At 33.9% G+C, this 26,425-nt stretch overlaps 1 protein-coding gene across 1 annotated transcript in view; it reads right to left on the bottom strand.

Moving 5' to 3' along the window:
* Positions 1-26,425, bottom strand: part of LOC129225833 (pentatricopeptide repeat-containing protein 1, mitochondrial-like) — a 48,554-nt gene that overhangs the window by 10,588 nt on the left and 11,541 nt on the right. Inside the window, exons 2-5 of the mRNA XM_054860351.1 lie at positions 17,569-17,703; positions 10,734-10,943; positions 8,002-8,112; positions 306-760 (exon numbers count right to left, since the gene is read on the bottom strand). Coding sequence (XP_054716326.1) covers positions 306-760; positions 8,002-8,112; positions 10,734-10,943; positions 17,569-17,703 — 911 coding nt within the window. The remainder of the gene's footprint in view (positions 1-305; positions 761-8,001; positions 8,113-10,733; positions 10,944-17,568; positions 17,704-26,425) is intronic.

The raw sequence follows: 26,425 nt of genomic DNA, 5'->3' as shown, positions 1-26,425 counted from the left end.
TAGAAATTGAAGAAATGCATCTTAAGAAAAAATAAGTGATGTAAAGAGAAATGTAGCTTCCAGATTAGGTATTAGATTAACTAGAAATATTTTTTGAAGCATAAAATGATAAAATAAATGAAACCAGTCCTTTACTATCATATAACAAAGACAATGAAAAATTGATAAAAATTACAAATAATAACTAAAATCTTGATATAAATTTCCACTTCATAGATTAAAAAATTAAACATATATTTTCGATGAAAAAAAAATATAAATAAATAAATAAAATGGAAAATTCAAAGAAAAGCAATTCATCTCACCTATCACTGGGCTTATTAATATTTAGAAGTTCTAGTATTTCTGGTCCATCTTTTGGCCTGGCAAGAAGTACACTTGTTTCTTGTTTAGATACTTTCCCAACAGCATTTTTTAGATCATACTGCACCAAATCATTGATTTTTTCATCATTTTCCTGAAAAATTTTCTCACATTCTTTCCTCGGAGATGGTTTTGCTTCAGATTCAGCATCAGAGACATTTGAATCTATGAATGTGTTTTGATTTGTTTCAACAAAAGGTAAACTTAAAATATCTTCCTGAGATGAATCTTTCTTCGCCTCGAACCCATAAGGCCTTCTGGAAAAACTGCTCCAATGCTGAAGCAGCAGAGAAGATATTTCCTCAGGTCCAATACTGCAATCTCTGGTGGCACGCAGAAGCAAATTGCATGTGAAAAGATTAGGAACTATTTTTCTTTTCCTCATCTGTCTCCACACCTTGAAAATAAAACCAAATAATTAACAAATGAAAAATAAGTTAATTAAACTTCCAAATGCATTGAATAATAGACATACTCTGTAAAGTTTTAAAATTTTTATTCCTACAACATCAGGGCCTGCGGAGTTGGAGAAAAAATGGCTGACTCCGGCTCCAACTCCAACTTTAGGTATTTTAAAGCCTTTGACTCCGACTATTTTACCACAAAATCAGTCCAAACTCCAACTCTGCATATACTGTCAAAGTTGTGAACTTTGGAGGAAAATGACCAACTTGACTCCTATACCCAAACATCAGTCCAACTACTTTGATGCCCTGAACACTATATACTTTAAAAAATTTCCATGAAAATTTTTGAGCTTTTTGAACATTCTACATGGTATTGAAATACATTCAACTACTTTAATATATAATCGAAATATTTTTAAGTAGTTGAATAATTATTATCTTTTAGTGAAATTAGGTGTAAAAGTTCCAAAAGTATACATGAAAAAAGAAAATTACAAGAAACATTTTTCTGTCACTGCATCAGTGCAAGAAAGCCTTTTGGATTTTTATGAGGCAATTAGGTTTGCAACAAAAGGGGTGAGGGATTTGGGTCAGCTCTGAGTATACCCTTGATCCTCCCTCTTGTTAGCAATTTAAGAATGTTTATATATATAGTAATTATTTCACGTAAACATACTTAGTTATTAAGTATATTAGTCCAGGATCTGACAGCACTTCTGTAGGAAAGTTCGAGTAGGGAGAGTTTCTTTTCAAAAATGTTTAGTAGGTGTCCTAAAAAGTATTTTGGACTCGGGTGGACATCCGCCCCCTGGTCACTTCTCCTGCTATGACGTCATCAAAGATGGCGGCCGCTCGCTCTCATAAATGCTTAGTACTTCGATAGGAAGATTGAGAACGGAGAATTTTTCTTCAGAAATGTTTAGTAGGTGTCCTAAAAAATATTTAGAGCTTATGTGGACATCTGCCATTTTTGACAATTTTTAGCTATGACGTCATCAAAGATGGCGGGCGCGCTTTCGTCACCATATAAGCCCAAATTTATGTTAATACTTAACCAACAAAAATGAAAATTTGGCCAGCAAGTTACAATTAGTGTTTTTAAGGAGAATAGCAATGTATTTTTACTACTGCTATAGCTTAATAACTATTTTTTTGTTGCACTTAATAAAATTATATTTAAAAGGGCTTGTTACAAGTTGGTTGCAAACCCGTACTATTTGTTACACTTACAGAAAAAGCAACAGGTTATTTCATTTGCTCTACAAGTACAGGAAGATTTGGCATATTTCAAGCAATTACATGCTCTAATAAAATTAGTTGAAAATCTCTGTAAGTTTTTTCTGGCATCAATTCATCATCTACCACTGCAAAACCAAATCCACATGGATCTAAGTCAACAGCAACATCGTCAATACAATGTCGTTGTAGGTATGTGTAAAAATATGATCTTAATAAGTGGCCCTTAGCTCTTCTGCTAATAGGCGGCAAGTTATCAGTGTCAATATTTTTCGCATGATGATACAGCCATAACCTAAGTTCATCTAAAGATTTACATATTGACCCTTTTCGCAGTACTTGCACTAAGTATTCTTCTGCAGATTTAAGGCTTTGCTCTATATAATTCCAGTCAGATGATAAGTCAAAACTCTCCAAAAACTCTGCAGATGCACAATGAAGAGCAGATTTTGTGGTACCAAATTTACTTGTATAATCTGATCCAGATAGTGCGTGGATGGCAGGAAGCAACGAACATAAGTTTTCAGCTATTTTTCGGTGAATATCATTAACAGATAAGGATCGTGTAGAATCACCAACTCCAGTAAGCACCCAAAGTTCCTGAATACCAAATCGTTGAAGAGTAAGTTAGTGAAACAAAGCTAACACCATTATATCAGTGTCGGCGCTAACAATAACGATTTTAGTGAACCCACACAGAGATGCATCTTTTGAATGAATCAACATTCTGAAGTCAGCTTCCTCTACCATCAGACAGTTTAATTCTAGGTGATTTATCTGTTTTCCACTTTGCACAGATGTACAGTTAAATATTACATCATCCTCTTCATCACCATGAAAGGCACTAAAAGTGTGGTTGGTATTATGTGGTGTTTGAGTCAAAGAAGCTGTCACTGTATCAGCAATGAACTTTTGCAACATCAGTTTGTTTCTTGAAAATCCCCAAAAGCTGCCGAGTTGGACAGGCAATGGAATATCTTCTGAGATTTTGACCACATCTATAACGATGCTGCTACCTTGTCTTTGCACCCTTTCAGGCTTTTTAGGAGAAAATTTGCGATAACTGTCAAAAATGTAATCTACTCTTCGACAGTTCTTGGTGATGCTCCCGATGTATGACGAAAAAGTTGAAACAGCTCCACCAAAGGTTTTATTTTAATTTGTCATAACCTTTCGTACAGAGTTCATGACGTCGACTATAAAACAGGTTTTATCGTCAGACTTGAACCAGGTATCATCACTGGTGCTACCATAAGATGTTTCCAGCTCTTTTAACAATGCACTTTTTTTGTTTTTTTACCATTAGCCCATGGTCATTGAACAATGAACAGTTAGCTCATAACGAAAGAGCTCTTGCATGTCATACGAACGAGCCTGAGCTATTTGTATCATTCGGTGAGATGACATGTTCGATATCTTTTTATTAACTTTCCTTGTAGCACCTATACTTTGCGCTTTGGTGCAATGAAATGGTGGCAACATGGCTTTGTGGGTGGTGCTTGGTATTCTTACTGTTTTGTCCTCGTATCGTGTTTTCCGTCGGTCTTAAATAATTTTAATATTTTTCCCTTTGAATCTTGGGAAACCAGTGCTTTTGTTAGCAGATTGTGCAATGGATTAGGAAGCATATGCATATCAAACGGATTACCTTTGTGTAATACATATTTAAATATTGAGACAAACCTTTGCATCTATGTTCTGATTTGTTTCTTCGAAAATTTATGGTGAATATTCAAACCTTCGACAAAAGCAATAGAGTCTGTTACCTCTCGAAACAGATTTGATATCATCAAACTTTCATGATGCGTTATTTTCCATTCTGCTACAAAATCTTTCTGTTTAGTTCGCCCTAAGGTGCCAGATGAGCTTTTTTGGTATCTATTAATGGTTTGTTCTAATGCCATATCCCCGGTAAGAGCTGAAAATTTATGATCATATCGTTTGACAACATGTTTTTCCTTCATGAACATTTCATGCACCTCCGGGGCTGTCTTGTGTAGTCTCCTCATGACTTCTAAATACAGAGAAAACCATCGCAGATAGTTGACACAGTCAAATACGGCAAATACTGGTTAAAGTTTCTGCACTGTAACTAAATGTAATTCCCAAAGACCTTGTCTATCTGAACGAATCAAATTTCTGAGAAGTTAGACGAGTTTCAAAAAATTTTCCCTGTGCAAAAATTGCTCTGACATTTTCCTTCCTCGGCTGACAAACCTCTCAAAGTCCAGGAAGTGTTTTTCCACATTACCATCTACATCTATATGATCTGATTTTTTTTTCCCACGGCAGAGAAATATTCTGCTGAATGTTCTGTAAGTTTTCAAACTTTGTAGCGTAGGACTCAATGGAGCGTTCTTCCAAAAAAGATTTCACCTGCAATCTGAACATGGTTTCTCCCAACATGAACATACCCTTGACACCTCTCTCATAATTCTTTCCATGTAAAACCGACTGTAGCACATTTACTCCAAAGACTGAACATTCAATAAACACATCTGATATTTCATTTCCTCAAAGATATTTACCTAAACAACATAGCACAATTTTAGCCATATGGAATACACCCAACACCAGTACAATATTTGAAAATTTACCTGGATTGCTCAGTTGCACTTCGCGTGCAATAGCGTATACACCTTCGTCACAGGTTACTGGTAAATATTTTTTATCCAACTGGTCGAGAACACTATTAAAATACAATTGTCATAGCACAAAAGATCGGCCCCGAAAACACTTGATACAACCTCCAAATCACAAGTGCGAGTGAAAACATCGTCTTACAAGTGTAATGTGGCTTTTAAAAACTCCTTAACTCTCGGATACTCACTTATTCAGTACTTCTCGCAAACGCGATTACGTGATACATGGTTACAGATGATACACAATTGTAATCGATGAGGAATACCTCCTGTTTGAGGACTGTGATAACGTGCATGCTTCCTTCCAGATTTCCCTAAACTTTCCTACACATTCGACTGAGTAGTAATGATGCCGTCATCTTCATCTTTTGAAATTTCCTTCCCATTTTGAAGCTGTAAATGAGGTTTCTTATGACAGTATTGCTTATAGCATTATTCATATGGTAGCACAACACGGTAGATGTAGGATACAGGAGCAAAAGTGTAAAGCTGCTACTGGACAGGCTAGAAATCATTTTTCCCATTTTATTTCAGCATAAATGCAGCGCTAACCCATTTCTTCCAACTCTCCCTCAATTTTAACGGAGATCTCTTTAAAGAGTTGATCATAGTCTTGATTATACTTTTGCCGCAGTTGACATTTTTTGAAGAAACTGCCATTATTCTGACTGGAATACCTTCCGTAACAAATTTTACACTTGAATAGTTGAATTGGGTAAAAAAAAAATTGATATCCATATCCGTAGATCTTGACACTAATGATCCGGATCCGTATCCGTGGATCTACTTTTTTTTACCGATCCGGCACATCACTACTCATAACACATCATATAATTCAATGGCTGCCAACTTACTACTTCGAAGAATAACAACGCGCTCGAATGTTATGTCTGCGCGGCCTATAGTGGCGCGCCTAAGTGGAGCAACTAATAAACATTCTGATTAATTAGTCACACCAGGTGAAAATGGCAAGTAAAATTTTTTTTCGTAAATAGTTTTTGAGTATAATTTTATACGGTTGTTCAACAATTGACAGTTGCAAAAATAACTTTAAAGAATGAATTCAAAAAAGCAAAATAAATAAAAAACAATGAAATAAATTTTGTTTTCAACTACTTTTTCGGGAAAACTTTAACACTGTAACTTAAAAGTAAACTAGTAAATATAAATTAGTATAAAAATATGCAAGAATCCCGCAAGAAAATCAAGTGCTAAAATAAATATGAGCATTTACGTGCTCAAGATGCCGCCATCTTTGATGACGTCATAGCAGGAGAAGTGACCAGGTAGTGGATGTCCACCCGAGTCCAAAATACTTTCTAGGACACATACTAAGCATTTTTGAAAAAAAAATCTCCCTACTCAAACTTTCCTACAGAAATGCTGTCAGATCCAGGACTATATCTACAAGGGTTGCTTTTTGAACCAAAGTCTACCTTCCCCCACGCCCCTCCACACAAAAAGCCACAGACAGAGCAGCAAATTATAAAAAAATGAGTTTAATAACTAGTTTAAGATACTTCTCCTGCAATGAGTGAGCAGCAGAAAAGCCGTAAATTAGTAATTAAGTACTTTTCTCCTACTAAGCAGCAATTTCAGCAGCATGCTGAATTACTTAGATTATTCCCCACAGCATTTAATTTTGAATGGCAAAATCCTGCAAATATGCAAAATTAGTGAAATGGTTAATTTTAGTTCTTTTTTGGTTCAAAAAGGAAAAAATTGTGTTTAAAAGGGTAGTGGTACAGCCCATAATCCCCTTGGATATGCCCCTATATATACGCATACATTTGACACTCAACTATTTTTCTTTAATTTTAAACTAGAAAGAAGTCGCTCGTCAAGGTATGACGGGTGGAAATTGCTTCTCATCTTCTACATTTGAACTACATTAACCGCATTGCCTGTATGCAGGGTTCGTACTCAATTTCAGAAATAAAATGAAGGAGTTTTGAAGGAGTAAAATGACATTTTGAAAGAGTACTAATGGGCTGTCCTTAAATAACGTCGTACTTTTTTTTCAACATGTTTGACCCCCTTCCCCTTTGTCACACTTTATCTTACTCCTCTTCTTATCACATGTCATACATTTTAAAAACATATTGTTACAATAACTGTGACATTACTTTTTGTCACTCTCTCTCTTCCCCTTGTCACATTTTCATGAACCCGTCTCCCCCTCAAGGCATAACATCACTTGTGGATGACTCATATCATAATGGTGATTTGCTAAACAATTGTTTTTGTTTTAAACACAATCACTTAATATAGTACACACATCTGCTTATGTATTTTTAAATACTTAAATAACAATTAGACAAACTGACTTTTGCAGCTGATAGTGGGGTGGAGGGAATAGTAATAATCATAAAACTTGAAAAAATAGCCAAACATCATTTAAGCATGGTTTATTTCATTTATTAAATGTCTTAGCCATCTAAAATATTTTAACCTTAAACTTTTATAATTTCTATGATCAATTTGTAAATCACATCTTTATGAAAAAAAGTATACGAAATTACTACATTAAAATCCCCCTTATACCTTAACCCTTGTGACAAAGTTAAGTTGTCAACCGAAGTATTTCAAGCTTCTGTCATAGAGGAAGATTATGTCTTGAAATAAGAAAGAAGGAGTTCAAACCAAAATGAAGGAGCTTGAAGGGCCCTTCAAAAAATTTCATAAATGAAGGAGTATTGGAGGAGTTTTGAAGGAGCGTACGAACCCTGTGTATGGTGATAGTTTGATACCTGAAATTTTTACCGTAACTCCAGTGGATTAACCTTAAACTCCAGTATATAGCGTTCATAGTTGACCGCTTTTTCGTTTCTTCATTCCCATGAAATGAGTCTTACCAGTAAAACAGTTAAGTTACCGGATGGAGTTCCGCCTTGTTACAATAAAGCATTTTTTTACATGTTAAACATTACCAAAACACATTATCAAATTATCATGCCGTGGCATGAGTTTCATTGTTGAAACACGCTGGTTACTCGATCATCGGCTATTATTTATATCAGTATGTATTACATATATATGAAAATATATACGCTGGAACTATATGATTTGAAGGTTAAAATATTCATTAAACAGTAAAACCCCTCCTAAGGGACACCCCTCTTATGCAAACAATTTTTTATTCCACAATTCCAAGGCAAATAACATTATTTAACCCCTGTCCTGCAGACACCCCTCTGTTGTGGACAAACAAATTTGTCCTGTTAGTGTCCACATTAGAGGGCTTTTCCTGTAATTAGTTAAGTAGGACGAACAATATCATTAGATTTTGTGGAATCCATATGAGACATTATGTGGAATGTTCTTTTCCACAGAAAATGTGTATTCATAAATACCTCTACAGCATGCGTAAAACCTGCTTCCTTATTTGCAATGCAACTCATAAGTAGAAAACTGTAGGTGACTGCATCTATCTTGATATCAGCTTTTGTCATTTCATCAACAATCTAAAAGGGAAAGAAAAAAACAAGAACTAAGTACACATATCCGTTTTACTGTCTGACTATGGATTGTATGGAAAGGCAAACATCCAGTTTACAGGCGGAAATGGATACATCTGTTATTTTTTAAGGATGTCAGATCTTGCAGATGTATGCTAGCCTCCAAATTAAGTTCATTCAAATGAGCGGAACACGCACACATCAAATTTTTATTATCTATCCTCATTCAGATAGACTCGTCTTAACTGGACGTTTGTCAATTCCATATAATCCGTGGTCTAACATTACTTTCCTCTCCATCACATATATTGAACACAAACATTGAAATAGCCAAATAATGTATTAATTTTTTTAATGCAAAATTTTTGTAACATTGAAAGCAACTGAGCATAAAAGAAAATATTCACTTTATGCTTTCAAATTCTCTCTCCTCAAATTCATGATGATCGTTTACACATTAGGAATCGGTATTTAACTTAACATCACTTTTTTGAATTACATTTTAACTATCCATATTTTTTTTTTTTATCATAGCATGTCTTATCTACAAATAATCTTATTTCAAAATTGATATCAATTATGAAACAAGAGTCCTCAGTCAATCAAATTAAATATTAAAAATCCTAGATGGGGAAAAGTTATAAGCAAGATAATTTTCCAGTGTTTTATTTTTGTCATTAGACAGGTTGGTACATTAATTTTTCTCTCAATAAAAAACAGTACCGTAAAATGGGGGAACATTGCTCCTGTAGGGATAACATTGCTCCAGAAGTTTTTTACTGATTTTCAACGACTTCAGTGACAAAGTGGTTGAAAATGTGGACTTTCTTTCAACTAGGTAGAAGATAATAGTAAACAGGTGGGCAAGTTGCCAATTCGAGACCAAAAATCAGTAAAAAAACTTACACACTTTTTGGAGCAATGTTATCTCTACAGGAGCAATGTTCCCCCATTTTACAGTACCACTATATTATCAGAATAGTACATTGTAATTAATGTGAAAATGTTAATGTATTCATGTAATATGTCATATGTGTAAAGTATGTAATGTTAAATGTTAATATAATAATGCAATGTAATATTAAAATTAAGTATGTATGTAATATAATATTAAAATTAAGAACACGTTAACAAGTCAATGTATTTAAATAAAGTATGATTCATTTCTGAAATTATAAGACATTTAGTAACATTTAATACACTTGAAAACTTTTGTAATTTTCCCGATTTCCTGATTAGCCAGAGATTTGAATAACTCTAAACAAAGACCCCTGGTCCTGCCTTCTATGCAAAACAACTGAATCATAATCCTCCAACTCTCCCTTGTACCACAGGTGGTCCTTTGTTCTGTACGTAAAGAATGACATTAAAAAACGATGAATAGGGTATGACAGATGGAATATTACTTCTATTCTATTACCTATCAGAGGTAGATTCATTAAGTCTGGTTGTGCCAGGAGATGACCTTTGATTCGGCCTTATTTCAGAACTGTTCATTTTCATGAAGGAGAGATACACAGAGGAAAACTAGGGAGTAAAATTCGCAATATGGTGTTGGTTATGGAACTTAAAATGTCAGTTTGGAATTTAAGAAATCAACTAAACAGTTAAATCACTTAAATTTTGTACGATCAAGGCAGACGTCTCATTGGACAGGTCATATTTTAAATGAGTGGGTGGGTTATGGCTCTACTTGTTTCATCAACCATTGGTCAGAAACAAGGATACCTCTGAAAGTTAATTTGAATTGAAATTTGGTAAGAATAGGGTTGCAATAAAGAGTGAAAAGCTTGCCACTTTAACTTTTTTGCCAACTTAATGCAGTTGTTGCTGCAACTTAAACATTTTAGGCCTAAATAATCTCATAACAAAAATACATTAGGAGTACATTTCTTTTTGCAATTCAACCAATTCTAAAAAATTTTCAGAATAAATCATCAAAACTACGCAAGTCATTTTTTACAATAAAAATAAACGTTGACAACTTCAAATAACAAACGATAAATTAAGAAATAAATTATTTCACCCAAGATATTTACTGCAATCTCAATTGAAACAAATTACCTATAAAATTATAAAATAAATGTTACAGACGATGAATTTCAAATAATTTACTACAATGATGTCTCTCTTTTTGGCATCAAGTGTTCAAAGAATTACTTCCTCTTTTATAAAACTTGTTAAGAGAAGTAGAAAAAAAAACATTCTTATCGCCAAAAATGTCGCTAAACATGTAAATAGGATGTCCATTCTTCTTTATCTACCTATTTTAAAGAATGGACATGATTTCTCAAACAATTCACGAGGGTCGACTATACAATTGGGGGAATGTCACAATGCATTCTGAGGGACTTTTTTTTTTTCGTAAATATTTTTTCATGCGCCTTTTCGGATTCTTTTTAAGGCCCTAATGTCATGGGGATCCTTCACAATTAGAACATGGTAATTCTGCCAGTTTCCTATACCATTTAAAAAAAAAAAAAAAAAAAAAACACCCTAAAAAATCTTGAGAAAAAAAAATGTTAAACCTACTATTAAATTATTAAAGCTTAAACTGCTAATTAAACAATAAATATGAACTTTTAAACAAATTTAGATTTTTTTTTTCTGCACAAAACAGAAATTACCTGAAATGCCGTTTGAATATCTCCACACTTTCCAAACGCTTTTATCATAGAATGGTATGTAATTTGAGTTAAATGCCAATTTTTTGCTTCAATTTTTTCCTTCAGCAGTTTTGCTTTCTCTAATCCATATTCTGGAAAAGGACATTCAGCACAGGAATTGAACAGTCCAGTTAAAGTTGCTGGAGTAGGCTGCATTTTTCTGTCTGTCATCTATACAATAAAACATAATTTTGAAAACGACAGTTTTGACAGCTGAAAACTGAACAAAAAACTAGATGGTACTTCAAAAATAAATGAGTAACATAAAAGGTTAAAAACATGAACAGTGAATGTTCAACTAAATTTTGTTTGATAGACACAAAAAGGGAAAAGATAAAGATGATATGAATTATGTGCCAAAAATTCAACATTTTAAAATTACATTAAAAGTACGATAAAATTCAGCTAATAAAAAAAGGGCCCTGATAAAAAGTGATCTTTAGCCTGATGATAAAGAAACCTCAAATGAATCGATTATTGCAAAAAGGGCATAAGTCACATTTTTTTCAAAACTGAGTTAGCTGTAGTTTTCCCATATTTGTATGTAGAGACATCAACTGGTGTAGCAGGGAAGTCAATTCTTGTACAACAAAGCACTTTTCTTTGGGGTCACATTTTTTGTTTAGTGCAGAAAGGGCATAAGTCCCAGACTTATGCCCTTTCTGCACTAAATATGAAGGAAAAAATAGTAAGATGCAATGGCAAGATCATAGAAGAACTAGATTTTTTTGGCGTAATGAAGTAAAAACAAAAAACTCGTTTGATCTAGCATAATTTGGGTAATGGTAGGTTCGTCAGTTTGGGGGGGGGGGGGGTAGGGGGGGACTCCAAATCACAGAATTGGAATGAAATTAGCTAATTTCTCAGGGGTTTTATTAACATCACCCTAGGAAATTGCGAAAAAACTGTATGCTTTCAGTGTGATATACGCTGGTCAAAATAAGAACAACACTGCAGGAGACTTTTTCTAGAAGCAACACTGAAGAAATTTAACAAGATTGCTGATGAATTTAATCTGAGAGGTCATTCACTTGTCCTTTGTGACCAGGGTTTTGGGACAGTAAAGCGAATGTTAAACAGATATGATAGATTATAATCATGTCATGATTATAGTCAAATCCTGAAATTACAAGATTCACCGTCAAATCTGTTGAAAAAAATGAAATCTGCAACTGCTGAAGCAGTTGCCTTTCATTTGTTACGAGGACTTCTCTCTCAAATTGAGATTTTAGAAAAACATTCTAATGGGTGACAAATGTTTTCAATAATCAACATTCATGATGTTTGAATATTCGATAGAACATCAAAGGAACGGTTTTCAAATTAGCATTTTAGACAGTTTTCAAGAGAATATTGCAAAGTAATGCTTGTCGGCTGGACTACCTTTGCCAATATTATTGAATATAAAAGGAAAATTTTCATATTGTTGGAAGAAATAACAAATATCAAGCTGATCATTCAGTGCAATTTCGAACATAGTCATACTCAGGGGCGGACTGGCCAGGTCGGCTAGTCGGGGATCCCCGACTGGGCCAACCGCCCGGTGTGCCACTTCAAGAATTGTTTTTTATTGAAATTAATACATTTAAATTCACACCTAACATTTTTTAAAGTGTCATTAAAAATAAATAGATTAAACGAATTACATGTTTTTATTTACGTAAAAAAAAAGCGTTTGGAAACAGGTTTTTCTTTTTTTTTTCCACCCTAAGCCGGGATCAAAGTAAATAGCCGAAGTTCACCACATATGAATGCTTTCCTCTCTTTTATCAACTTCCCCTTTAATTTTTTGAACTCTGGGGGCAATGACTCTCACCATCTAGGAAACGGGAGGGGGCCGGAGAAATTGGGGTCCGACGCGGCTTGGAAAAGCGCTCAGGACGAAAAAAGCGGGTTTAAAACTCTTATTTGTACGTCTATTAACAAAAATTAAAGGGACCTGCACCATTAGACAAAGCAGCCCCGGCACTGCTATAAATGTGTGGATCATGCTTTGGGGTGTTGATATATGAGCACGAGCAGGGGCATACACAAGAGGGGGGGGGGGGGAGAAGGGAAAGCTGTAGTCCCCATTTCGATCCTGAAAAAGGCCCGATATTTTTTAATGAAGGGTGAAAAAATATGTAGGGACGTAGGGGATAAACTAGAGGGGGCCTCGTCAAAGTCATTTGTGACTTTCCCAAAATTTCTGTGCACGCTGGTACTCACTAGTTGTGACAGATTCAACTAAATGCTGTCAGTTGGCAAGATATTTCATTGGTTTATTGTAAATTATCGCTATACGAGTGTTTTCATCTCCAAATCTCATACGGGAAAGCTAAAGCAAGTCTGGACTGCGATAAACTGAATCTGAAACAGAACAAAATTTCGACTTCAATAGAGCTCCTGAACACAGGCGCATTTAGGACTGAGTTCTGGGGTGCTGGGAAGGGCAAAGTTTCTTTTTTTTTTGAGCTACATTAGTTGAGGAGTAATTTATCAGAAGTGAACATGTCCCCCATTTTAAGAAAAATTCATTTTATGATATTTTTTAAATCTTTCAGACGACCTCTATGAAATTACTTACTCTCAAGAAGACCGAACGTGGAAAATCCTATTTTATTTAAGGGTAAAGTGTGGCTTTTTGATCAGAAGGTGACATATCCGTCCTCTGCACGTTTTATTTTGAACAAAAGGGGCCATATCCTGAAAGAATATGTACTACGAAGACTTTTAGATCCAAAGAAACACATGTCCAAAATAATCAAATTTCAATCCACTACTTTTAGGTTCGTGTACTTAGATAAGAGAATATCTCCTTGTTTTTTTTTACAGAAAAATTTCTTACTCTGGCCCTTTGATTTGCTGTGCTTTTGTGCTCAATTCTGCACCCAGAAAAGTTGATAAAACTATTTTGCTCTTACCTTAATTTGTTTTTCTCACCTCCTGAACATTTTTGAAAATGCATATGTTCCCTTTTGATAAATTAGTCTTCGGTTGTAATCAGGGCCAGATTTACGCTTAACGGCGTACCTAAGGTATTTCAGATATGAGGTCCTTCTGTAGTCTATAAGTCACCAACCATACTTGCCTTAAGTCTTCAATTGAGGACTTTGATGCAAGAACCAGTTCAGTCCAAACTTTTTTTTTTAATTCATATTTGCGTGTGGCCGATAGTATAGAAGTTTCGATCGGTGCTACAATGGGGACCAAATGTAAGATCACACCTCTGCTTTCTAGTAAATAATGTGGGAAATATATTAGCCTTTTAACCGGACACTGATGTTATTTGTTGGTGTTGCCAAAAATGAGTGAGTCTGGACTTACTTAGTTCTTGGTTCTTGCATCAAGGTCCTCAATTGTTTTTTTTTTTTTTAGATTTAAAAATCGAAAAATTGCCAAAGTCTTCGAACCTTCGCCGTTCCCTTAAAGTCACTAAAGATAGCTTAAAATTTCACTTTTTGAAATTTACGTGAAGGATCTCCGTAACCCTTTTTTAAGCAGTATAGCCAAAAATTGATTTCCGTTTCAGAAAAAATGCCCTGAGGGAACCAGTGTTTCCACCAGATCAAAAAAGGGGCAGTGCACTTTCAGGTAAAAGGGTACTGTTTAGAGAAGTTTTGTAAAACACAAAAGGTGTTTCTTTTACTTTTTGGATTTTTAGGTACATACAATGTTCAAGTGTTTTCCATCGTAATTATTTTTAAAATTTTGAAAAGCTTTTGATGTTTAATTTTAAAGGTAATGCAAAAAATAATCAGACATATTTTAATCAGATTCTTGTGGATAAGTTATTGAAACAAAAGAGTGACATTTCAAGGACAGGCTTATGTAAATATTTACCTTTTGAAAAAAAATTAGCTTTTGTGCAGTTTTGTCTAAACTTTTAAGGGGCAAGGAGGGATGATCAAGTTAAGGCTCAAAAATTAAATAAAAGCGGAAGGGCACAGCGTCCTCCTAAAAAATCTGGAGGAAACACTCGAGCAACCTGTCCCCTTTCCTTTTAATGCTTTCAAACACATTATAAGATTATGTTTTTAAAATTCCAATGTCTAAAAATTAAGGAGAGTCGCCGGATTTCTTATTGTAACTAAATGCAGTTTGAAATTGGGTAGAGTATACTTCAGTTTTTAAATGCTTCCAAATGAGATCACTGAGCCTCCTTTTCTCTCAAGCGTGACCAGTGCTAGTTTTTAGTTTTTTAATAGTTAAAAATCAAAACGTTTTCGTAGAGAGCTCCCGATGCTTCCCTGTTCCATTAATTTTACCAAGGGTAACCTAAAATTGTATTTCTAAAACTTCCCATTTTGGGGAATTTTTGGGAAGAGTCCTCGACATTCTATTGTAAACAAAGATAGCCAAATTTAGCCTTCAATTTTGAAAAAAAAAAAAAAAGTTAAGAAAACAAAATCGTGGGGGAACCTTTTCTTTTTCCTGTCTTCAACATTATCGAAAATTGTAAAAATATGCTTTTTGACTTCAACTTTGAAAATATTGCTTGGAAGGGAACTAGAATCCCTTCGCCCAATTCTTTTCTCCTTATGCCTATACAGAGCAACCAATTTCGAAACATTTCCGGGGAAATTTACCTGATTCTTCTCTTTCCTTGTGTCCTTCCTATGTTGTCAGTATAGAAGCCTAAAAATATGCCTTTTAAGACTTGTAACCATTGTAGTATAGACTTGTTAACTTGATTAGTATCCTTCTTTCAAGTCACATTAAAAATGTGTCAGTGTTAGCTTTATGTTACGTTTCACAATTTCCTTTTTTTAGAACTTTAAAACTTGATTCAGAAACTTAAAGGGAAATAGGAACTATAGCGGTAGTTTAATGTCTTTGATCAGCACGGAAGAATCGAGATCCAGTACTGGTTAATTTAACTTCTTTAATGTACAGAGGTGGACCAAAATACTCTTATGCCGACTGAGCCAAAGTCAGCCAGTCCACCCCTGGTCATATTAATATGTACATTGAACTTGGTATACAACAGAGTTTCCGCTACGGTCGCATTTTTCGCATAATGCGAAAACACTATCTGAATTGCGAAAATAAAACAACGCATTTTCGCTTTTTTGCTCAAATAAAAAATAAATTAATTTAAAAAAAAAAAAAGAAGAAATGTATGATCCTAGAGAGGAAGCATGCATGGCGATAATCAACTTAATCTTTTTTAAATCTTAGCTAAGATGTTTAAACTACAATTAAGTTCAATAACTATTAGTCTTATCCAGCATTATGTCCCCCCAATAACTGCTTTATTAGGAGGATGGGACTGCAACGTTCTAAACACCAATCGTATTTTCTTTTTTTATTTTATGTTTTTAAAAAATAGCTGTTGTACTTATTTCTTCAAAGGTGTCACAGATGAAATATGAATTGTATTTTCAACTGGAGATGAAACACACTGAGTCATATATAAATATATGAGAATGTGTAACATTTTACCATTTTGCTAACATTTTCCCCTCAATTTTAGCTTTTATGCTAAAGAACTTTTGAACCCAACTTAAACCCTGGTATACAAATCTAGACAAGGGAAGGATAGAAAAAAAAGATTTTCATGGAGGATGTATTTGATGAATATGAATATGAATATATAGTTCTATATACATGTGTAAAACTTTTGCTTTTTATATCAGTTTGTTAGTTTTTTTTTAACACCAGACTTTATTTTTTCACTTAAACAAGGTGAGAGAAAGAGGAAAATACACGATATATGTTCTTAAGATAATGAATTTATGAATATGGACTTCACTGATTATTTTTGTCACTTTGTTATATTATTTTTTATTATCATGATTAAGTTTGAAACAAACATGTTTCACTTGATTTACATTGTCATCACTCTAAATTAGCCTTTCAGGATATTTATTGCAGAAAGAGCATAATTCAGTTCATTTTTGAATGAAATAATGACTCTTTATTGATTCCTGAAAAGTTGCATTTGTTGGATTTATGCCCTTTCTGAAATAATCGATTCAAATAATATTTTAAGTAAATAAATGTACTATTGCAAACAGATTTTTTTTCCATTAAAAAATCATTATTACTTTTTAATGGCTACCTTTTGTGACCTAGGTAGGATACAAACATTATCTGAAAGTTTTAAAGTACAGATACTCTATGTTCTCTTTTACACAATATTTTTGTCCCCAAAATGGGAATAGAGTTGAACTTGTTTGTATAGAACTTACCCTATCCAACTCAAAAACCTCTTCATGATGAAAATTTCCATCGCTCTGTATTACTGACTTATATTCAATGTTTTTTCTATGTTTATCAAATGGGAATGTTCTCCATTCTACATACTAAATTACACTATTATTTTTGGATGCTAAGTCTAACAATCTCCGTCAGCAGCAGAAGTTTCAAACAAGAAAAATTCCTTCTCTCATTAACAATCACATTATTAAAAAGAAAGCTTTTTGGATCTTCATAAAATAATTGGGAAGAAAAACTCTTTAATTTCCTTACCGTATAATAAAAGCATATTAGGAGATTAAAAGAAAATATTACAATCATTGAATATAGCAAATTTTCAGAGAATATATGTAATTGCTGATGTCTATCATTTGATATCAAAAATTTTGTTACTTAATCTTGGCTTTCTTTTTCTCCTTTTGGTGAAACTCAAGATTGGCGGGTTTGACAGTTGTGTATGCTACCTGCTCTAGTCTTCTTTTTTTTTTTTGTAATTAAATAGAACAAAAACATAGAAGATGAAACTAACTTAAATGACTTTGTTCATGAATTAATTTACCTACACATAGAAAAAGACCTAGAAAATTAATTTAATCAAGCATAAAAAAAAACTTACCTGTCTTAAGAGCTTAAATGCCATTTCTGTATATCCTATACGTCCACAAACACCAATCATATATGTGTAATGAGGATGAATTGGAGCTACCTGATTTCTTTTCATGGTGACAAAGAACCCAAGAGCTTCTTTGATCTAAAAGTAATTTAACAGAAAAGCATATTAGATGTGGCATAAACAACAATTACAACTATAAGCACTAAATTGTATAAAAATTTTAACTTATAAAAACTGAAAATTAATTCCTATATGATGTTCATACTGTAAACACAATCAAATATTCACACAATGAAGTTTACATTCTAAAAACATGTTTTTGCCACGCTAAAATAAAATTAGACTTTTTACCAGTTAAGGATATTTCTATGGGAAAAAATATTAGAAAATGTTAATGATCATAATTGCAAATTTTATGAACAAGGTAGAAGTTAGACCAAGTTCCCTAAAAATACAATAGTTCAGTTTTTTCTTTCCTTAATATCTTATTCAGGAAACTGACAGATGCAACAGGGAACAATTTATTTACCCATTTCTGTCATATTGAATTTTCAAATACTTTAAAAAAACTTTTCAACTTAAAAAAAAAAAAAATGAATAAGAAAGAATATTTCTGACTGATAACAGTTGTAAAATCACTGTAAACTGACTTCCATTGCAATGATCAATCGTACATTGTATAAAAATCTTTTCTCCAGAATGACATACAGTAATTCATGCTCATTTTTTCATCCTTATCTGAAATAGCAACTTAGGGAAAAAAAATGATTTTGATACAAAAAATCTGTTTTTTCGAATGGTACTAATTAAAAGAAGATGCAAGGACGCAAACTTGAGTTTAAAGCACTCTGAAATCTGGCTGTTTTTTTTTTCTTTTTTTGTGCAAGGTTTTGATGGCAAATTAGGATGACAATATTTTTTCTGTAATCTTCCATATTAAAAATTGAGTACTTTGTATGTATATATGTATGTCATCGCTACTCTTGGTCAGGACCTGGATTTAGACTCAAAGGCACCCTAAGCTATTTCAGGTATGGGGCCCCTTTTGTAGTTTGGAGAACGTTTCTCTCGGTGGTGAAAGATGCAATCCCCCCCCCCCTTTACTATGTTTTGTCTCTTTCCTCTGATACATACAGCAATACTTTTATTTTTTGTGGGTCGTATTTTAATGTGCTTTCCTCTGATGTCATGTTTGGATTAACCTTAAGAAGGGGAATGGTATCAAGAGAGTGGGTCAGGAGTCCTATTAAGTGGAGTATAGAATATTCCTGATTGCAGGGCGTCCGGAGGTTTCTCCCCCGGAGGAAATTTTGAAAAATATAAAATTCTGCATTTTGCAGCCGCATGAGATGAAGTTGGAACTACAAAAATATCAGGACAGAAATAGGCCAACAAAACTTTTTTAAAGTTATTTACTCTTTCGATAATTAAGGTAACACACAGTAAAAATTGTTTTTGATTCAACAAATCAATGACAGCAGTTGATATAGAGAAAGAGTGCAGGAAGAGAAAAGACAATGCATAGTTACTAGCTCACATTGGCTTTCGGTACAATTAGGTTTTAATCACCCCTACAACCCACTGACAAATACAACAGTGAATTAAATATAAGATGATCAATAGTTGAATATGATTTAAAATAAATGATGTACAGTTTTAGAAAATTTATAACAAGAGAGTAACATACTGCCCATTTGAACAATTAATAATGTTATACACTTGGTAAGAAATAAAATTGGAGCCTACCTTGCTTAGGATTAAAGACTTATCTAATTATTTTCAAGGACTCTAGAACAACCAAAATTATTTAATGCACTTCATTTGTACTTTCCAGACTCTGATATTTTAGTACTTGATTGTAAAATTTTACAGTCCAATTCTAACTTTGCAAAAAAAGCTACTTTAAATTTTTTGAAAGAAAATTGGAACTATAGATTTCTTATGACAACAACTTTGCTTCAGTTGCAAGTGCAGCAGAAAACGCAGATTTTTTTTTTATATGCTTAACAGATTGACAAAATGCAGAAGAAATAATCTAAAAGCAAGCCCATATCAAAAGAATTTATAAAAAACACTGCATTAGGAATTATACAAATAGCAAGATATAAAACACGTGAGTCACAAAAATTTGTAATATGTTTCAGAAAAGTGAGAACCAAGGTTTTTTACATTTTTGGTGCAGGATGTAGCAAGGAGCTGAATTTGACATATATTGGCATTCCTTCTCCCTACCCCCTCCCATTTGTGGTTTGTAGCCACACTTTTTCTAATTTTCAAGGATTTCAAGCACTAGAAAATGACATTTATTTTTCAAGTACTTTTTTTTTTTGGAACGAATCATGCTAATTTCCAGGAGTTGGGGGCCCCTAACAAAGCGGGGGCCCTGAGCTATAGCTTGATTAGCTTGTACGTAAATCCAGGCCTGCTCTTGGTGAACGACAGAAAACTGAACATCGAACCAGGTATCGATTGATCCTGTTTTGATTTTTCCGGCTACTTGTTGGATTTGGTTACTTAATTATACTACCTTAAATTAGTGGAGATTTTAATTAAAAACAATATAACTGGTTCTTCCTTTTTCCTTTAGACATCTTCATTCCTCTCTTCTTTTGTCCTTTTCAAGGCCATATCGCTGATACATTTCTAGCAGGACGAAGTTGCCATGATGCACTAAAAAGTATGAACTGCTCAATAATTACTGTACCGCAACTGGCGACAAGGAGGGGGCAAAGATCTCAAAGTAGATTGCCTTTGGCGATGTAAACCAACACCCGCAGGCGTGTTGCACAAGCTGCAATATCTATGCTCAGCAGCTGTTACACATCAATAGAATTACGAAGTACAAGCTTTGGAATTATTTTTGTTCAGAATTTGTGACGTCCTAAAATCTGGGGGGAGGGGGGAGGATTCCCCACCATGCTGTGTTAAGTTTGCATGCATGCTACACAAAACTAATCAGCTCAAACTAACAAAATACTAGAATCTATTAACAGCCCAAAATTTCACTCTTCTAATGTGATAAAATTTCCTGCAACCTTAGCCTAAGCATGGCTATTTATATAACAAGTGGACCTGCCATTATGGAACTCTTTTTTTGGAGATCCTAGATATTCAGGATTTGAATCTTGGAAGATGAAAATTTGTATAGGTTAGGCTTGAAGGTCATTTCTGCACCTCTGTAAAATTTCATCTAAATCAGAGATAGTCCTGTGGAGACTACATGGTCATTGTGACATGGAGTAACTCTTAAGAAAGTTCTAAATAGCAAAAAATTTTCACTTTCAGATTTTAATGCAATTCAGTTTTTAGTTATTAAAAATATACTTTAAAATATAAATAATTTTAATTAAATTTTTTTAATACCAAATTAAATGAACTTCAGACTTCTGAGAGTTTACTGTGCTGCTCATTTGATTGCCGATTGTTCTTTTAAATTTTTAAGATATTCAACTGGATGATATTTTTTTTTTCCTTGAAGTTGGCACATACACCTGCTTGTGAAATTTTGAAGGTTAGAAATTGCTTTACGAAATTAAACTTTGTTTTTATCAAAAAAAAAATCAACTTTTTAACTTGCCACGAACATTTAATATCTAGAATAACTTCGATCCCTTTAACATGGAGAGACTGATATAGCAATTACTTTACATTCAAACTCTTTTTCATGAATCACAACAAAATGAATGGCTTCACATTTATTGCATAGTACAGCAGCCCTCCGTTATATTGCTGATTCGGATATATCGCTCTTTTCTTCTGTCTCTCAAAATATTAAAGCCAAAAAAAAAAAAACCTTGTTTTAAGTTTGGAACCATTTATGAAAACATGTTGATATTACATTCAGAAGAGGTCTCTTTCTTCATTTTGTCAATGAACGAAACGAAAATTCTTCTATTCTTCTGAATTCACTGGTAAAACAGCGGCAATTCCTATCATCCAAATGTACATACCTGCAGAATATTTTAATTTAAGATAGTTTGTAAACTACTTGACATTTTCTTTTGTATTTCACACTTAGGGCTTTACAATGTTTAAGAGACAGCAGGCAGGTTTAATCCTAGACCAAGTTGAAGAAAACATAACATATACCCTTCTGATTGCCTTTTCACTCTTATCTTGCGGTAGTTATGAAACATCATCTTCATTCGCCATTTGACGTTCATACCTTTCTGACGCTAAAATTTACTTAAATTTTAATCTTCTTTAAATTTTAATAGGTGTGATAGTACATTCGTGAATTACATCGAAATCATTAAAAAATCATGTCAAAAAGAACGAATGCTAATTTACTTGTATGTTGAATGGATAACTATTTTTAAAGACCTCGGTTATATTGTGCTTTTGGATGCTTTACTCTTTTTTTTTTGTCCCCGAAACAGTGGCGTAGCCAGGGGGCCCGGGCCCCCCCCCCCCCGAAATTTTCGTTATCGACATAGTAATATTTCATGTAAAAATGATTTTTTTAACTAACTTTTTCGTGGTGAAAAAGTTGGTTTAAAAAAAATTCTTTGTATGACAGCAGTGGTGTAGACGGGGGGGGGGGGGGGGGGGGGGGGAGGATGCAAAAAAAAAAAAAAACAGAAAGAAAACTAATACCAGACACGAACAAAGTACATTATGTTTCTGTAAGTCAAGGAGAGAGGAGGCAATTATCCCCACCTAAAGTCCTCCCTCCCGACAAAATTTAAAGTGTTACGTCTTTGATATCAGCGCTTCAAGTCGCCTGAGCTATCCGTACTGGATCTTGTCGGATGACTCGTTGACCCCCCCTGTCTAATGATGGGGATTCTTAATCGGTCTAGCCTGGCGTACTGCGTACTACCAGTCCAGTGTAGAAGGGCCCTAAAGCGGATTCTTCAGTCATCTATTGTAAACAACGGGGCCCTTTATGCAATGTATGCTCCAGGAATGACGGCGTCTAGATTGATAATGGCCCAGTTTTACTGCCCAGTTATCTGTCAGATAGATTGTCTGCGCCACCCGCACTCTGTCCTCGAGCTGGACAATACAAAACAGATTGTACTAATCACCAGACCACAATACGGACCCTGCCCCTGCCACGGAAGTGCTTTCGGCTCTTATGAAAGCGCAAGTTACCCAAATCGACAACAACTTGTCACAGAAATCCATTGACACTTTCCCTTGAAGATTGATGCCTAATAAAACTTCCAAATTGTTCCTTCTTGGCTCGGTCTTTTTGTCCTGAAGCATCTACAAAAAGTATCCAGTGGAGAGGGATCGTTTTTCAGAAAACATTAGTTTAGTCACTTTACAATAACGGAAGGCAGAAATTTATTTGGATGCAGTGGGATAAGAATCAGTCCGTTTTCGGTTCTCTACTCAAACACAAGTTTTATTTTTGATTCCGCTGTACGTTCAAGTTCTCTTTCAGTTCAGAAGGACAAAGTGTGCACAAAGAGAAATTTTTGATGGATTCGACAAATAAATGAGGTAAATTATCCTGCAATATTTTATAAACTGCTAACTTTTTATTTCATATTTATTGCTGTTATTCTTAAAAAAGAAGGGGTTAGGGGGGGATTTGGTTTCAAGAAAAAAATCATATGTTAAATTTCGAGAGGAGATTTATTGTTTTAGCTACTTTTACATTGAAAAATGCATATCCCATCAAGATTGTCACGAATAAAACATTTTGTAGTTATGCTTGAGGATAAGGAAAAAGATTCCTTAATTTAAAAAAAAAAAAGACTGTTAATAATTATTTAGCTTCTTATTTATTTATTTATTTTGAATTTAATTATTTTATGATATTTGATTCTTAAGAATGAGAGTTTGGTTTTGTCCCTCTAAGTTCACAATTTTTGTACTCCTTATTTGCAAATAGTCGACGAAATGACTTTTTTTTTTTTTTTTCAGTATCGTTTTAACAAGTAACTAATTTTGCTACTGCCGATACCGCATTATTCAAAATTTATATAAACTAAAAAAAAATAGAATAAGTAAAAAAAAATTGGTTGATTGACACAAATTTTTTTTTCTGGCAGATGTGAAGCCATACAATAGTTTAACGTACCAAAAATGAAAATTAGGTTTAGCTAATAATTCTAGTTAGCTTTACTATTCAATAATTGAATTACCTTTCAGATTTAAAAACAAACACATTTTTTTTTTTTACAAACCATACGACAATTCAAATAAAAATGAATAGAGCTGCACATTTGACCAAACAGTTATTTTTTTTACTGGGGAAGTGGAGTGAGAAAACTTCTGACAAAACAATCTAGTGACGAACAAAAGAATTCATTAACGTATTACATAATATTTATAATTCAGTTTAATGTGAGTTTCTTTTCCCTAAATTTTATTTAAATACGTCTAAATATTTTTCTTAAGCATCATAAAATTCTTCGAAATATATTTTACCAATTCTACACTAACAGCGAAGTAATTAATGGTACATAATAGCCCCTGTTCTGTTTATTTTAGTTTTTAAACAAATATTATTTTACGTAGCTTCCTTCTCCGTCAGCTCTCTTCTAACTAATGAGATAATTAAAAAGATTAGTTTCTTTAGATTTCAATTTAGATATCAAATCTAAAGTTTTCTTTAGATCTCTTACAGGATTCTAAGAATATTTATTTAAAAAAAAAAATGAACTGCTGAATGAAGCCTTCTCGATATTTCCTTAGTAAACTAAACTATTTAATTTTGATCCGAATCTTGTTTCAATTGATCAAGGGTACATACTCATGAATATAATGGAACACACACACACACACACACACATATATATATATATATGTATATATATATATAGTATCACTGCGCTACCTGTGTACAGGGCCGGATTAGCCATAGAGCAGAAGTAGCAAATGCTACGGGCCCCGCGCTTCTGGGGGCCCCGCGCCATGAGAAAAAAATTCCAGAAAAAAACTACTTTTCCGTACTTTTACCCGTTTACATTTTTCTATTTAGATCTAACTTTTCTAAATATTCAAGCAAATGAAAAATTTTATATTTTTTATTAAAGTGCAGACTCGTTATGGAATAATACCATGCTGACCAGTATCATTGGTGCAGAGAAGAAGGTGGGGGGGGGGCTTTTTGCGTCATTTAGAGACGGTAGGTAACACTATCTTTAGTCACGTCAGAGGAAGCACCAAGGGGATGGGGGGGATATCGCTGATTGCTTTCCAGAAATTTCTCTTAATTGAAGTTTTAAAACGCAATTTTAGTTAATCTTTCTTAGTGCTAGGAGAAAAAGCTCAGTTGGGTTAGAAAATTTTAAAAACTGACCTAAAAAACTACAATTTTAGGCAATGTTTGGTAGTTTTATTAGAACGGATAATAAAATTTTCTCTTAAGATTTTTTTTTTTAAAGTATTTTATTAAATTTAAGGGATTTAGGGATCTTTCCTGAAACTTTCAGCTGTTCAAGCCTAAACAAAGCAAATTTAGGCTGTTTGATTAGAGTAGAGGAAAGAGGATGGGGTTCTTTCCTGAAATTGTGTTCAAAACTGAAGTCAATTTCAAGCTATCTTTGGGAAGAAAGGGTTTGAGGGATCTACCTATAATATAGCTGAAAACAAAGTTTCAAGCTATGTGAGAAGTTTAGAGAAAGAGATGAGGAGCCGGAAAAAATTCTAACTTAAATTTTCAAATCGCGATTTTGGATTATCACTGGAAATGTTATCGGGCTATCTTTGGGATGGGGGGGATACGGATTTGCTTCACAAAATGTTGGAAACTGGAATCTTCAAGACGCATGTTATCTTTAGTTCTAACTTTAGGTAAAGAGTGGTGGTTTGGATCATTTCCTCCGAATATGGATAAGCTAGGGAAATAGGTGGCTATAATTTTTTTTTAAATCGAGACGGTTCAAGGATTCTCTTCGAAATTTAGTGCCTAAAATGCAACTTTAAGCAATTTTTTGAGGGGAACGCAGGAGAAGGAGGATTTTGAAATTCCCCAAGCACAAATCCTAAAAAGTCTTTGGGGCGATATTAGACAAGGAGGAAAGGCTTACCATCCAGAAAATGTTTGAAAGTGTCTTTCGTCTTAAAGCTTTCGAAATTGGTGTCCTGAAAAGGTAATAATTAGTCATCCTAAACTCTTTGCTCGCTTAACTTCATGTCAGTTTGTCGCCCTCAAAAATTGCCGCCCGCGACACTACAAGGAGCAAAATTAAGAGATCATGACAAAAGAGAAGAAAAGATTCTTTGAATGTTTACACGTATGCTGAGCAAAATAAATTGTTAATAGAGTATAATTTGTTGAAGAACTAAAATAATTGTGCGTGGAAGAAAGACTTTAAATCTCGTTTTTAACAATTTTCCTCTGAGTGGGAGGGAACTAAAAAGCTGCTGCCAATGCCCCGAACCAAACCCATTTCTTTTGCATCACCAAAGGAAACTGAAAATTTTTTATTCGAACTTAAATTTCAGAAAATTTCAGGGATAAAATTATTGAACATAATCGAAAACCCGCTAAAACTGCTTTCTGCAACTTCAAGTTTTGAAAAATGTCCATGGGTGAAATCCCAAGCTCGATCCCTTCCTATAACATCATCTAAGGTGGTCTAAAAATGCGTATTTTGGACTATAATTTCAAAAAATTTCCCTTTGGGATTGTACCTCTCTCCCTCCAGCATTGTTAACGATGGGCTAATATGTACTTTTAAGGCATCAATTTTGTAAATTTTCCGGGTTGCGTTGGAGAGTGCCTGAACTCCATCCCATACAAACGTAACCAGCGATGGTCTACAATCACGTTTTCAACACTTCGATTTCAAGAAATCTCCAGGGGATGACTTTCGTGAACTCCCCACCCCGCCCCAAACTCAGCAAAAATCGTATAAAATTACCATTTTAGAGTCTAAAAATGTTCTACCTAAAACTG

The sequence above is a fragment of the Uloborus diversus genome, chromosome 7 (assembly GCF_026930045.1).
Source record: "Uloborus diversus isolate 005 chromosome 7, Udiv.v.3.1, whole genome shotgun sequence".
Lineage (NCBI taxonomy): Eukaryota > Metazoa > Arthropoda > Arachnida > Araneae > Uloboridae > Uloborus > Uloborus diversus.
This window is presented reverse-complemented; position numbering and strand designations above follow the sequence as displayed.